Here is a 16,537-nt window from a genome sequence, read left to right on the forward strand (position 1 = left end):
TGCTGTTGCCACATACAAGGAGCAGATAAATATTACCATTGATATACGACACCCTCCCCCCCACACACACACCATGAACTGCCTAAGCTAAGTGGTCTGTTGGACTGGCATGCAGAGGGCAGGGCAATGTCAGTGGTAATGGTACCCAAAGGAGAATTGTGGTAGCATCATATGGAGCTGCCTTTGACTCCTGAGCTGTAAAACAAGGTATGATGTAAGGGTGGGTTGTCCAGTGAACCACCCCAGACCTTAGAAGAATAGCTACAAACACAACATGACTCTGAATATTCTCTGTACACTCTACCATATGTAGTACATACTGGATATTTATATAGAGGAACTGCAATTTCAGACATAAAAAACCAAAAGGCTTTAGACAAGAGATGGGCTAGAGTATAAGGAATCCAAGACGCCTATGCCCACTTTGAAAACATATGTCAGACCAGAAGGCTGAACAAAATTATTCTCCAGTTCCACTGGACTTCACAGTTCAGAACTGAACTGACATTCACTTGAGTACAGAAGTATTTTCTTAATATGTTCCTCCCCCCTGCTTTTTTTATATAGTCTATTTGACTGTTATTTTTTTTTGCCACTGAATATCCAGAATAAAAATAAACAAGACTTAATTGCCGATTACATCATGAAGAAAAAAAGTATTGGAATGGCAGTGTATTACATGAATCTTAAATTTTCATTAACAATAAAAATGTAATATGTCCGTCACTAAGGAGTAGACAATTCATAGCTGGAAGATACAGGAGTGTATACTGTGAATAGCTACAGTTATATACGTTATTTCAAGAACAATCTAATAAAGCCTAATTGCTTGAATAATATTAGAAGGTGGAACAAAAGCTCTGTCCCAGAGTAAAAGTCCATATTCTTTTCAAAGCTAAGAACAATAGTTCCCAGGTACGGCTTTGGAGCGATCTGACTGTTGCATCAAACCTGCCCAAGAGCCAAGATGTCCCACTTTCATAGATCCTCCACAGCTATTACCAGAGAGATACTCCTTCTGTTATCCTCTCTGCTGTCCTGATGAGGTATCATAGGATACTGGGCAAAAAAAAAGGAACCTTGAGTCTGCTTCCACTGCAGCATCTGCAAAGGCAGATGGGATTTACATGCAGGCTGAGCTTAGACAGCCTACAAAGGCTGTTAGCATGGATGTAATGTATCTTATCTGAGCATATGTCATTCCTGGGGCTGGTCAGTTAAGTTACTCAGCAGATATGAACAATATTCTTGCATTGCTCTGCTTTTCCTTAGCATTCATTTCACTCATTAAAATAAATCTTGATAGTAGGTTATTGGATGGCAATTGAGTTCTTAACCCAGACAGACTTAGTTTTGCTAGTTTTATGGTATGTACAATTGTAGGGCCATCATTTCTCTAATCAAATATTTTATAGGTTTGTTTTACAGATATTTTCTGGATGCTTACAAGGGAAACTAGCATGTTACATTTTCATTTCCCAGGCATACAGAAATGCTGGATATGGAAGGAGGAATCTTTATTGTGTTTGTCTCTTAAAATTGCCTCTAACACACAGCAGTATTTCCTCGCCTTCCCTACTCTTCCCTTTGGGGAAAATGGTACTTCAAAGGCTTCTCCTTCCATGCAATGTTCTCTAGGCTTCCCCTCCCCAACTCCATACTCCCAAAGCAGAGAGCTACGTCTCCCTCTGCTTTTGTTTGCCAACCACTAAACTTCTTCTTAAAACATTTTTAGCATTTTTTACACTGTATTTCAAATTGCATAAGGAATGATAGAAACCAGTAAAACATTACAGTATACCCCCTCTTGCCCACTCCCCACCCTATAATCTCTGTAATTAGAAAGCAATTGTATTGCTTTTTGTTTTTCCCAGGCTCTCCAGAATAATTTGACTTTCAGCAAAGAACGTATCTGGAAATACATTATGTTCTAAACATAGAAATAAAAATGTTCTAATGAAATGTAAGTTGCACTCTTACCTGCAGCATTCCCTACTGTGAAGGTTACTCTTTAAAAAGCCTGTTTATAATGCACCATCTGTTTGGCTTCTTTACATTCACTTTATTTTTTATTGTGTGTTGTAATTAATGAGGCTTTCTGTATTTTTACCATAAAAGATGATGTTTTTCTTTATAAATGAGGAGCAATGCCTTCCTGATGAAAATATCAGCTTACTTCAACAAATGAGGGGAAATGCTTTAAGACCGGAACATTGTTTAGGTGGTATCTGAGCAGGAGTTTTAACAATACTGCAGACCATTTGCCTTGTGACACCGTGAGCATTAAGTTATAGATGAATTGGATGAATTTAGGATGGCAACCTTGTCTGTAAAGGAGAGTTGTCAAATGTGACTATTGTACTCTTCAGCAGATAACAAAAGGAACTAGACAAAATAAGTTAGCACCAAATCTCTCTGCCAGATTTTGCTTCACCTTTGTTCCGTGGCTTCAAAATACATCACAAAGATAAGGACATGCTGCTAATGCCTTTCTGACTAAGATACAGTTTCTGTATGCTCTTGTTGCCTCTTGTTTTGTTTTGTTTTATTTTTAAAGTTGCAGATCATTCTGTCTTCCAGGGCAATGACTGAGTATTTTAGATAGGCAAAACCAGTATTCTTGCAAAAAGAGCAGAAATTGCATACCAAACATGCACTCTAGATTAGTTTCACATAGAGAGAGAACAAAAGTGTCACAAAACATGAAACAATCCCAAGCTTTCAGGCCACTGATAAGCATGCTGTCCTAAAAAAAAGGTCTCTCTTTTTCGAGAACTTTGACTTTGTCCCTTTCCTTCAACTTCCATTGGCAATAAACATCCTTCATTCTGCAGACCACAGCTATACATATGAGGCTTTTTCAGTCTTACCGAAAGCCTAAGAGATAATCAACTGAGACTAAAAAGACCTCTGATAGTTGCCTTTCAAAAACTTAATAGCCTACCTTCAAAAACACATTTCTCCATGTGACCATCAAGAAAAATGATTTCTGATGGTCTGTACTCACTGTTCATTGAGGACTGATTTTGTTATTTGGGTGCAGTTTTGTGGAGCTGATTCTCACTTTCTCAGCCTTTTGGGTTATGAAGATAGACATGTTTGGTCTCACGGCACAGATGCAACAGGGCATGACTGAGTTACACTAACAATTCTATGCAATTTGACTTGTGTTATATGCAATTAATCAGTACGTTTGAGCAATCTCTTGAATATTAGGTGTACTGAAATTTTCCCACAATTTTGAATAAACAGGAAGAAACTGGAGGAATTAGGAATGAAAATATTGCAGAATATCTAATTTGACAAAAAACAGTAGAAGAAAGATCTTACATAGTATTTTAGCATAACTTTAATATAAATCATCTGTCAGTAAAGGTCTCCATTATGTATGTATGTACTTAGACACATACACAAGCACACACATATGTACACACACAGATCCTCTATGCTTTATATGGTGCCAGAAATCTTTGAGTAATTACTCCCACTGGCCTGAAATCAATGAGAGACTTCTGCAGGATATACTGATAATAAGATTGTATAAGGCACAGTGCCACTGCTAAAGTCTGTGTTCCTGACATAAAACTGTATGAACCTAACTGCTCCTTACATAGAGAGGTGAGGGTTAAAAAAAAAAAAGACTCATCACTATTCTCCATGAACTCTGGACAAGAGACAAATCCCTTCTCAAGCCTGTTCATTGTCCTTTTATTGACTGGAACTCATATTTATATGCTGTACCACAAGATTATACTTAGCATTAAAGCAAAGTGCTAATTTATAACAATTATTGCCACTACAAATTCTTCTCTTCTTCAAAGAAAACTGACATATTTCGCAAATTCCTCAGTTATTTGTTATTCTAAATTAATGAACTAGCTGTAATAATTTTCACATTCACAGGGTGGTAATACATGTGCTTTCAGTTGAAATATGGCAGACAGTTGCATGTGTCATTCAAGTCCTACAGTATTGTTTTCCTTTCCTGGATGACAATAGTTTATGCATTTATTGAATGAAACACTCATAAACTCTCACATAAAAATAAATTCAATTAGAATTTGGGGAGATAGTCATTGGAAATAATAATTTTTAATTGCTTTCAATTATAAATAATACTTCATGACTGGGGTATTCCTACATTATGCACTTGCATTAATATCTGCACGTTGAGTAGTATTAGTAAGTTCAGTGTTTTGTACAGAACTGAACCATGGGTCTTAGACACTGTAATAACAATGTTCCCAGAAACCAGCAGAAGTAAGAAAGTTTACTCTTTGCATTTATCCCTTCAAATTCTGTTATTTGTCAGGAATCCTACTCTGAATTCCATCAAGTAAGCCACATGTAGCGTTGAGTAACAAATTGATTCATTTCAGTATATAGCTCAACACTCATTAAAGATACTTTAAAAGTCTGAAGAAGCTAAATCTAAAGTGAGCAAAAGAGTGATTTTCTCAGACTACTACACTTTATATGCATATTACCTTAATTTTAAACATAAAATCATCGGAGACTTTAAATGAGTTGTCTGTGTAGATTTTCTATCATTTCCCTGAATTTTTATTACAGTTAGCATTTTAAGCCTAAATGACTCTCAAAACAAATCACGTACCTCCTATGGCAGTTGCTTTTAATGAATTGGTCTTCACTTTCCTGCTTAAGACAGAATTCAGGATCTTCTGAAGCACAGACTGATAGTACAAAAACACCCGTTGGGATAGAATTTTGATTGTAGACTTGCTTATATGCACTAGAACATTCCCAGCTTTCCTAGAGAAAAGAAATCATCAAAACACACTTATTAAGGAAAACCAATATACATAGCAGAAGCTATTCCTGACGTTGTTAAATGTAACAGCTAAGCTTGCAAATGCTACTTCACTAAATCAGATGGATACTAGAACTATCAGTAGCTTGGATAAATTTTATTCTAACTTCCTTTTTGATGCAGAATGCAAAAGAGGAATATTTTAGGCTCTGCCACAGCCAATCTGATGGTTAAAGCATTCCCATTTTGATCTACAAATGCATATTAATTAAAAATATGGTAATTCCTACACACTTTTGTATAAGCTATTAAAAAGACAGGCCATTGAGAAGTTCTTTTTGATTCCTCCTAACTCTACCAGCAGAAAAAAAGCTTTCTAGTATCCTTTCCCAAAGCATGAAAAAACCTATACTGTACATGTGTACACGCACATAGGATTTGAAGGCATGATTATTTGTATGTGTCCATATCCACGAGTTTATAAAGTAGTTGAAAGCATATTTTTTATTACAGATTCTAACATCCTTCATAAGCAAAACATTTTGCATTATTCTGCTTACAGGCTAAAAAAAAGCTTTACCAAAAGTTGTTCCTTAGTCTGGAAATGAAATTACTTCCTTTACAAATAAAACACATCTATGCAGACAGCAACCATGAGTCTGTACCCTCCCTATTAATCTGGTCGTATAGATACTGTCCCATGAGGATACAGCCTTTGCCTTTTGCCAGGCTTCCCATTTTCTCTTTCATTTTCCACAGAAGCTGCAAACACCATTCAAACAGCATATACTAATGCAGCTTATTTACAGCTGTCCTATTCTCTGTGTAGGGGAGGTGACGCTTCCAAATGTAGTTGGAATTCTGACTGTGATGCAGTCTACCTACAGTTGTGACTGCAGGAAGCACAGTTTCATCAGGCAGAAATACTCTTGTCACCAGCTAAGGTAACAAATCTTCCTTTATGTTACATACTTGTAAATGTCCAAATATGCAGTCTAGACAACAAACCTGCGAGCATATGCACCAAATAGCATAGTCACTGCTGTTACTCTGCTTTATATTTAGGCAGTTCTGTTTTGTCTAGTGGTGCATTCAGGTTTTGCTATAAGACTTTTTACACAGTGCTGCACTTTGTCAGGCTGTTCGGAAAGGTCACGGTTTTCACGAACTTCCGTGATCCCTGAACCACTTGCTGGTGTTCAACCAACTGTTATGAAAGTGAAACCTGCATCCATGCCAAAGACTTTCTTGAAACAGGAAAACATAATAAACAGTCTACAAAACCCGCTGAAATAGTACCCCATGACCCCAAACTAGGTAGCATAGAAAGCTACTTTTAAATCAATACTTAATTCGGCAGAAAAATCAATTTCCCTTCCTCTGCAATCCATAAAATTCATCAGGAAAAAACTACCCCTCAGATATTAGTAGCCCTTTCACCCTACAGGTTTAGAAATTAATTACAATAGACAGTTCCAAGCCCTGCAACAGGTTGGGACGACATGCTATGAGATATTTTGCAACCTGTGAATCAAAACATGGATTAGATGTGATGTGAACACCTACAGCTTTCCTTATTTCCCTAGTTTCCCTTTGGTAAAGACAAACACTGCTTTTTTAGCTACAGCTAGGTTTCATTCCTGGAAAATGCTCACCTTTTTGCAGATACTGTGCAGGACACAATATCTATCTATCTATCTATCTATCTATCTATCTATCTATCTATCTATCTATCGCAACAATGCTATATTAACAAAACTTGTTCTGTCAGCATCCAAATAATTTGTCTTACGGCAGTAAGATCTTGCCTTTATTATCCCACATAGGTATTCCAGCTCTGCTGTGAAATAGTTAAAGAGTTTTACTGCACAGGCACACACAGAGTTCGCAGAGTCCTATCAGTAAGTGTGTGCCCTTGGCTAGGGATGTTCTACATTTAACTGTCTGCACAATCTCTTCATCTGTGAACTTTCCTTTACAATCTAGATAGCTTGCTGCTAAATATGCTTTTAAACATAGTGGCTTGCTGTTAAGTATTTTTTAAACAAAATGTACAGAATAGCCTTGATCTATATTTCATAAATCTTAAAGTGTTTCTTTTTAGGCTTTTTGCCTACATAACAGACTGAATTGCTTAGCGCAAATGAGAGCTTGTCTTTGGATTACATCACTGTTTTGCTGCTTTTCTAACCTCCTTTCCTTTCCCCCAACTAACTCTCTACTTTTTTTTTTTTCATACCGTTAGACATTTCCCTCTTGAATTGAGATTGCCTATACTTTTAAAGGGCTTCAAAGTCTTTGTGGAGGTATAGCCACATCTTATCGAAGAGGTCCAGCCTCTGAGAGGCTGTTTTCTTCCACAGTATCCCACAGCTCAGTTCTTTACACATTTTGTATTCACATATTCGTATTGTCTCTGACAGAAGTTCAATAAATTGTCTTTCCAGCCATAATATCAGGGTTCTCTACATTGTTGGAACTGAGTGTTACAGACCACAGTCTATCTGCTGAGAAACCTGAAATCCCCTGTCTCCCTTATTATACAGTAGGCCACTGGCAAAAGGTAGCAGTACATCTCTTGTAAATTGATGCATCACTTCTACTCTTTTCACCTAGTTAATTTATGTCATAATTCCTGAATGTTTCCTTTTCACAGAGTCCACCAAAAAGGTGGAGCATTACTGTTACTATTGCTCCCTTTGGTATTACCTCTTTTGCTATAAATCTTTTTAAAGTGGGTTGCTTCGCTACTTTCTCATTTTATTTCTACATGTTATTATTTAAAACCTTCCCTGGTTCAGGCACTTCTTTTCAGTTTTTATCTTTAACTACATGTCAAAGTTATCACACAGTGTTAAAACGTGGCACTCTGGCTTCCCATAGTATCAAACATAAGATGCTAAGATGGTTTTAAGTCTTCACTTCATTCTTTTGCTTCTAGCCACATGTAAGTTCCACCACATGTACAGTAAAGATGCACAGCATTTGAAAATGAAAAAGGCATACTTAATATTTACACACATAGATTGATGGTGCAGCAATAGATAGAGCTTATATATTTGCTGAAGACAGTGCAACCAGAAAATTTGATCCTACCTAGCCAAAAAACACACTACCCTGCCTGCTTCCAGAATCCCTCCCACTACCTTGTAATAATTTTTTAATAAATGGAAATCTCGTGGATGTATGCAGCAACTGAAATCAGTGCCTAGGAGCTTATTTTCAATTCTAATATGCTATTTTTCATTCTTTCTTTTCATCCTTCTTTTGTCTTCTAGAATTGAACATTGTTAATTTGATTTTAATCTTTCATTACTACTCTTCTACTCACTGCTAGATTTACCATTTACCATATTTTTTTTCTTTTTGGTTTTACAGTTAGAGACAAGCAGACATGACCACAGAAGAGGAATGAGGAACAGTGAAGGACTGAGAGAGCCATCACAGACTGAGAGGGACTGGCACATAAGACTCACTATAACGCTTGGTCTCTGATGTTTCCAGTTCTTCAGTCACCTACAGTGGGACTATTTTAGTTAGTTTGTTGCAGTTTTACTACCGTCCTGCGTTATTCTTGGGGATGGTGTGTGTGGTATATCTTTGACATGCAAGTTACTCTCTAGGAAATCTATGTAGATATGAAGTTCAAGTTCTATAGTTGCCACAAGAATAATTACAAGGGAATATGCATACGATGAAATGTCTTTCAGTCCATCATTTACAGTTTTATGAAAAAGAGTCTACAACCCACCAAATACAGACTAGAGCAACCATATTACCAGTAAGCAAAAGTGAAAGCATGAGGGCTCACCTGAATGGCAGGTACTCTACTAACTTGGGTAATCTGTGAATAAGAAAACACATATTTGGCCCAATTCTACTGCAGCCTAAAGTAGGAGAGTATCTTATCCATGAAAACACAAATGTTCTCTGCTTCATTGCTGTAATACTGTTTTTATTCCTGTCATGTATCAGCATGCGCTCAGATTACTCAGGAAAAATTAAGAAAATAACTTCCATTCAGCTCTGCTAGCTATAACGAGTTTGTATTTGTCAAATGATTCTATGGTTAAATGAAAAGTTAATGATAAACAGCCTTTCTGAATGGCTGGATACACCATCCATGTGTTGGGTGTGACATCCATCTTTAGGAAATAATGGTTTGGGAGGCAATCTGCATGAATGAGAAAATGAATATACTATTTCACTGTTAACAAGTACTGCTGTAATGAAGAGGAAGTGTAAAATCACTTAAAATTATGCTTTTACCTGTCATAAGGCAACTTTTTTGGCTTTTAAATGTTTTCACTTGAATGCTATAAACTACTTAGGCTTAAGAATAAGTTCTTAAGGGCTGAGCCTTATGGGATTTTTTTTTAAACTTAATTGCAAAAACATTACTGGTTGTTTTGCATTAAGTAGACCACTGCTAAAGAGCTTAGCTACAATTTAGCTTTTTATTAATCCTGGGGAAGATATGAGAATGGCAACGCTCACAAATGCTGCATACCCATAATAGATACTGGGAGGAATGTTTGGAAGGAATGTACTTTGAAATCAGCCTCTCTCACTCTGTCTTTTTTTATTTTCCAGCTCACTTCCCTTACTTCCCTCATTTGTGAGGACAGTGTGTTGAGATGAGTCCTTAGCTGTTCCCAAATCCAAGTGAGTTTCCTAACAATTACTCATTATGTGTACCTCTCCTCTCACAGACCCACACACATACCCCTGTACCCCCCTACTCCAAGGAAGCTTGCTCTTGCCTGCTCTGCTACTTGCTTCGGAGAGCTATGTGATCTAAATTTTTCTTGGTTTACACACATACAGAACTAAACTGAATGTGACAAAAATGACTATACCTTTTCTCCTCCTACTTTAAAGATCAGTTATCTTCTACTCTTGAGATACAAAAAAAAATCATGTCTTGGTGACTAACCCAGATTGTGTCTTTGCACAGCGTTTTTCCATTTACTATATTTAAACAATAAAAAATATAGTAAAGAAGGTTCCCCACTATTTATATTATGTGGTGAAAGTGCTCCTTATAGCATGAAATGATACCGTTGCCTGCAATCCACACACATTACCTGAAAGTTTATATACGTGTTATATATATAAACCTAATGCAGACAGCCCTAATAGTTTGTATGAATAGGAAACAGTGTGCTTTCTGAACCACAGTCATGAAACTAAAACTGAAATTATATTTCCTCCACCATAATACCCCAGTCAGTATATAATGTTCTGAAAGAATAAGCGCACAGTAATACCTAGGCTAATACTGGGTACCGTACATTATAGCTCAATGCTATCAAAAAGCTGCATCTTCAGATTCTTTATTGAAACATATTACATTACTTAAATTGTCATGACAAAGACAAAACTGCTCAATTTCAGATTTTTCTAGCACCTCAGTTTTTAGGAAATTGCAGATTTTTTCCTAATAGAAGTATAATTTATTTCTGATTAAATTCCAATAAAGGAGTTGTTCAGTCCTGATCTTTTTAAAAAAACACCTTTAGGAATGTAAGTCCTAAGCACTGACAGGAGCATTCTCCTTTGCTCCCACCGACATTCTGGACTAGAATATGAGGATTTGACTGTTTTGTTTATCCAACTATTTCATGGTAAACTACTGAATAAATAATGTTCTGCATAACTAATACCTGCCTATAATGCTAACATCTGCATGCTTCAATATAGGTGAATTTAATATGAACTGCTGTAAAGTTGCAAGAGTATCTCAGCTGCTGCTCAGTTTTCACTGAATTTTTTTTCAAACTGCCATTGTTAATTGCTGATTCGAGTGAAGTCTTTAAAGTCAACTCTCCATCACTAATGGGTGGATTATCCAGGGTGTACATTAACCAGAAACAGATAGAGAATGCTGAGTGGGCTCGGATAGAGATGGTATCTGCAAAGACACGGCCATTTGACTCGTGAGCTTGCTTTAAACTGTAGACAGGCTACACCCATGTCCACATCAGCCTCTAAGCTGTTTCTGTGGATAGATGGAATGAGGGATATTGACAAATCTGGCTTCTGGGACTCTCACAAAAGCACGGCTCGGACTGGAAACTTACCTTAGCATTTATACGCACACAACAAGCCATGAGCTCTCAGGGCTGGCACACTGTCCCCGGCTGGTCCTGCCCTCAGGGTCTCAGTGCGGGCATTAACAAATGGGTTTTATCTGCAGGTGCAGAACAAGCACAAATGTATTTTGGAGTTCAGTACCAACTGACATCAACTGCATCCCAGCAGGGCTCATTAGCATGGGGTATTTACTATTTCCCATTAAAACAAACAAAAAACCCAAACCTTTTTATCATTCTATGATGCTTAATGCTTCCTTCAGCTGCTCAACCCTCTGGGGGCACAAGTCTTGTCTGGAGCACAAGTGGGCAGCAGGGCGAGGGTGGGGATTCTCCCCCTCTGTTCTCTTGAGACCCACCTGGAGGCTCCAAAGAGACCTTAGAGCAGCTTCCAGTACCTGAAAGGGCTACGGGAAAGCTGGGGAGGGGCTTTTTACAAGGGCCTGCAGTGCCTGGATGATGGGAATGGCTTTAAATTGGAGGAGGGAAGATTTAGATTAAACACGAGGAATAAACTCCTCACGATGAGGGTGGTGAGGCGCTGGCACAGGTTGCCAGGCTGTGGCTGCCCCCTCCCTGGAGATGCTCAGGGCCAGGTTGGATGGGCTTTGAGCAGCCTGGTTGGTGAGAGGTGTCGCTGCCCACCCCACGGAGCGGAACCGGACGGGCTGTAGTGCCCCTCGCCCCGGGCCGTGCCGCTGTGATCAATTGCAGGGGCCGCCCCGGGGGCGGGGCGCGGCGAAGATGGCGGCTCCCCTGGCTGGGCCGGCGCGCGCGGCGCTGCGGGACCTGGCGCTGCGACCCGCCCGCCTGCGCGGCGGCGCCCCGGTGAGTGAGCGCGGCCCCGCGGCCCGGGCAGAGCAGGGAGGGCTCGGCTCCCCCTCGGCGGGGCTCGGGGCCTGGAAGGGCACGGAGGCGGTGGCTCCATCGGGCAAAGGTCTGGCTGCGGCCACGCTGGGCGCCCCGTGAACTGAAAGTGATTTTTTGGGAGGCGAGTCTGCCCCTTTGCTCATTTCTTGTGAGACCTCACCGGGAGGATTGTGTCCAGTTCTGGAATCGTCAACATAAGAAAGAGATGGAGCTGTTGGGACAGGTCCAGAGGAGGGCTACAAAGATGATCAGAGGGCTGGAGCACCTCCCATGGGAGGACAGGCTGAGAGAGCTGGGGTTGTTCAGCCTGGAGAAGAGGAGGCTCAGAGGAGAACTTAGAGTGACCTTCCAGTACCTGAAGGGGCTCTGAAAAAGCTGGGGAGGGACTGTTTACAAAGGCTTGTAGTGATGGGATGGAGGAGAATGGTTTTAAATTGGAAAGGGGACAATTTAGATTAGACATTAGGAAGAAATTCTTCACAATAAGGGTGGTGAGATGCTGGCACCGGTTGCTGTGGATGCCCCATCCCTGGAAGTGTTCCAGATCAGGTTGGATGGGGCCTTGGGCAGCCTGGTCTGGTGGGAGGCGTCCCTGCCTATGGTAGGGAGGTTGGAACGAGATGATCTTCAAGGTCCATTCCAACACAAACTATTCTAGGATTCTGTGATTCTTCTGATGGCAGAAACAGCCGTATGTGAAGTCACACCAACAATGGAAACGTGCTCTGGCATATCGCGCAGGCAGCTGAATGAAGGATGCCAGGTCGTGCGCAGCTGGAGATTGCTCAGCAGTGTGATAGGAAAAAGTGAATGGGCCTCCTGGAAGGACTCAAGTTCACAGGCAGCCTAGAGGTGTAGCAGGAGTCCTTCATTCTTAATTACAGGATAATGAGGTGACCAGTCTCAGTCAGTAAGAGTTTAGGAAAGGCAGGTCTTACCTGGCTAACCTCCTTTTATACACCGCTTAGTGGATGAGTTAAAGCCCGTGGATGTTGTCTACCTGGACTTTAGTAAAGCCTTTGACACCATTGCCTGCTGTATTCTCCTGGAAAAAACTCTCTGCCTGTTGCTTGGATGAACAAAGTCTATGCTGGGTAAAAAACAGCATGAGCTGGCAGTGTGCCCAGGTGGCCAAGAAGTCCAACAACGTCCTGATTTGTATCAGAGTTGACGTGCCCAGTAGGAGTAGGGAAGGGTTTGTTGCTCTGTACTCCACACAGGTGAGTTCTTGCCTCAAATCCTGTGTTCAGTTCTGGGCCCCTCACTACAAGAAAAGCATTGAGCAGCTGAGGTGTGACTAGAGAAGGGCAAATGAACTGGTGAAGGGGCTGGAGCACAGGCGTTATGAGGAGCAGCTATGAACAGGGGCTATTTAGTTTGGAGAGAAAGAGGCTGAGGGGAGACCTCATTGCTCTCTGCAGCTCCCTGAAAGTAAGTTTTGTTGGGGAGGTGTCGGTCTCTTCTCCCAAGTAACAAGTGGTGGGATGAGAGGAAATGGTCTGAGGTTGTGCCTCGGGAGGTTTAGACTGGATAGTAGGAACTAATACTTCAACAAAGGGATTGTGAAGTGTTAGAACAAACTGCTCAGGGCAGTGGTGGAGTCACTGTCCCTGGAGGGATTTAAAAGATGCGTAGATGTGGTGCTTAGGGATGTGTTTTAGTGGTGGGCTTGGTAGTGTTAGGTTTGTGGTTGGACTCGATGATCTTTCTTTAGGTCTTTTCCAACCTAAATGATTCTGTGATTCACCTCAACAGCAGAAACGCTGAAGGTAAAATGAGATATGTACGTTTTAGACAGCTCTGGTGCCTTCAGCAACCAGCCTCGTTATCTTGTCTTTTTATCACATCAGCTGTATGGGAATCTACTTTGGTCTATGCTCCTGAGCATAAACATTTTCTCAGAAGCAAAAGCCTCTGGAGTGAACAAAGCTTACTTCTGGCTGCTTCTGCTCTGCAGGTGCCGCTGCTCTTTGGCCTTGTGGCTGCCAGTGTCCATCTGCATGGGATGGTGGTGCTGCTGGATGGAACTTGCGTTGTATATGTAGTCTTGTGGGATTTTGTCTTTTAACTTGAAAAAAGCTAACTAGCTCAGTTTTAAATCTCAACTCCTTGGTGCTCAACTCTCCTTTTTTTCAGGTGGGTGTAGGATTTGGCAGTTCAGTGCAATTGATCACCTGTTGGAGTGTGCGTCAGTTTCACATAGGCACACACAGACAAGGAGGTGTATGGCTGTGGGTATGGATACAAATACCTAGATGTGTATATACATGTTTTTATCTGTATGCAAACATACATGTTTAAATCTATTTGTTTTGATGAGCAATCCTGTTAGTCCCTACAGTGTTTACAGGTGCATATGTGGTTCAAGTTGTGGTTTTGCTATCATGGCTTATGCGACTCTGATCCTACAGTAAGGAACTTAAAAGTAACTTCTCTTGTTTTGTGCGCATGCCTGCTGCTTCCGTAGGGCTCTGATGTGGAGCGCTTTTGTAGGGCTTGAGTAGGGTGCCTTGTTTGCTTAGGATCATGTTGGAGTGAGGTGGGAAAGATCACAGAATCACACAGAATCACTAGGTTGGAAAAGACCTCCAGGATCATTGAGTCCAACTATTTCTATCAACCACTAAACCATGCTCCTAGGCATCTCATCCACCTGTCTTTTAAATACCTACAGGGATGGTGACTCAACCACCTCCCTGGGCAGCCTGTTCCAGTGCCCAGTGACCCTTTCTGTGAAAAGTTTTTTCCAATGTCCAGCCTGAACCTCCCCTGGCAGAGCTTGAGACCATTCTGCCTTGTCCTGTTCCCTGTCACTTGGGAGAAGAGCCCAGCTCCCTCCTCTCTACAACTTCCTTTCAGGTAGTTGTAGAGAGCAATAAGGTCTCTCCTCAGCCTCCTCTTCTCCAGGCTAAACAACCCCAGCTCCCTCAGCCGCTCTTTGTAAGACTTGTTCTCCAGCCTTTCTCAGATGCTTTGGCTGAACTCTGTTTCAAGCCCTGTCTGTCTGCTGCTGCAGTGAGTGTTTGAGATAGCAGTGGAAATTGACAGATCAGAGAACAGACCATGAACTCCCAAAGCGTGGAGTGATCCTGTAAGGTACTTTACTGAAATTGCTGAATATCAACTCAGATTCTCAAGAATGTTTGTGGGATATTGAGGTGGCCAACTTTTTAAAAACTTTTTTTTGATATTTTTTTGTGTGTTACTTATGAAACTGAGATATTGAACTTGTATTATAAATCACACTTTATTATTCTTTTTTGAGCTCTGACAGATACTGATAACATCTTCCAAGATCTGTGCTTTCCAAGTAATCTATTTTAAAGAACCACATCAATACTGTATAACAACGAAGTTCTTAATTTTGAAGGAAAATGATTTCCTGTGAGAAGCTCATCAGTTTTGCAATGCTACATTGTAGACTTCTCATCTAAATAATCTCCTGACCTTCCACTGGCTCAGACTTGGAACTACCATTAGGTCATCAGCTGTAGTCTGGATTTCTGTGTTAGGAAGTAAGAGAAAGCATCCGAGACTGAGTCCTTCCATTCAAAGAGTTTTTCTCATTTGTATCATTCCCTACATAGCTCAGAAGTTACACTGTTACTGTATTTATTTACTATAAACCAGCAAAACCTCTCCTCAAACTCTCACAATATTGTGCTCACTGGTAAGGGTCTTTCATATGGTTAGGATATAGTTGAGAAATGTCAGTCTTAAACTTCATTGTTATGGTAACCCTGTGTAAGTAGATACTTGGTGAGTAGAATATTTCCTCATAACCTCCATGACTTACTAGTGAAGTGGTGTTTATGTGCTTTGTCTGTTGCAAAACTTCTCAGTGTTTCAAAGCTCTTGATAATGTTCCTGGCTGTATTGAAGCAAGCTGTTTGAGAAGTTTGGTTACTTACTGTCATTATCTGCACACACATATTTTTCTGTGTAAATTCATGTTAAGGGTGGAATAAATGGTACTTAATCCTATCACATTAAAACATTTTTATCGTCCTGCTTCCCCTTTGGCTCTTTACCTTTTTATAACTGTTAAACATGTTTTACTCTCGTTACTTTGATATTCTCGATAGATCAGTTCTTCATGCTTTTAGAGTTTAAATCTGACCAAGTGTTCCAAGAAGATAAAAGATAGATTTCAGTAGTGTGTAGTGCATGTGGACAAGCGTATTTAGACCTGCTCTTACTGGAGCAATATTTGTAAAGAGCTGTGACAAACGCTCCAGGGACCACTCTGCAGCAGAATTCAATCTTGTTGGCTAGCAACAAATAGGCTCCATTGAAGGCTGTTTATTTGAATGGGAGTTGGATTGAGCCCTTTGGGAGAATACGGTGTTATCAAAATAGCTTCAGAAGCAGTGGATTTCAGCGATGAATATAAATAGGGAACAATTAAATAATTTTTTAAAAAAAATTATTTCAAATTGCTTAAGGTAACTTTCCAGTTTTCTAATACAGTGAGCAAATTGGCCGGTGCATCATGCAGCCCTGTCCTAGCCTTCAAAATGGTCCTTAGCCCTGCTGTAACATTTCCAGATCTCATACATGTTACATTTCATGCATATTAAAAAAAGAGGGGGGGAAGTGAGATTAAACAATATTCATCTTACAAAACTTGCTTAATGCTATATATGTCTAAAACATGTGCCTGTAGATGCCTTCAGTTCCTAGACGTAAATGCCAATAAAGCCTCATTAATGCTAAACAGAGCGAGTTTCGTCTTTGTTAAGAAGGTATCAGCTGTGACTTTAATGATCTTCCAAGCAACAGAAAATGTTACTGAAAATAA

The 16,537-nt window shown here is 40.2% G+C and overlaps 1 protein-coding gene across 2 annotated transcripts in view; it reads left to right on the top strand.

Annotated features, from left to right (window-relative positions):
- Positions 1-11,492: 11,492 nt before the first annotated feature.
- The window catches only part of SUCLG2 (succinate-CoA ligase GDP-forming subunit beta), a 127,886-nt gene continuing 122,841 nt past the window's right edge, over positions 11,493-16,537 (top strand). Inside the window, exon 1 of one of the 2 annotated variants that reach the window (XM_054076788.1) lies at positions 11,493-11,694. In XM_054076788.1, coding sequence (XP_053932763.1) covers positions 11,611-11,694 — 84 coding nt within the window. In that variant the 5' untranslated portion in view covers positions 11,493-11,610. The remainder of the gene's footprint in view (positions 11,695-16,537) is intronic. The other variant, XM_054076789.1, reaches the window with a different exon arrangement.

The sequence above is a fragment of the Cuculus canorus genome, chromosome 11 (genome assembly GCF_017976375.1).
Source record: "Cuculus canorus isolate bCucCan1 chromosome 11, bCucCan1.pri, whole genome shotgun sequence".
NCBI lineage: Eukaryota > Metazoa > Chordata > Aves > Cuculiformes > Cuculidae > Cuculus > Cuculus canorus.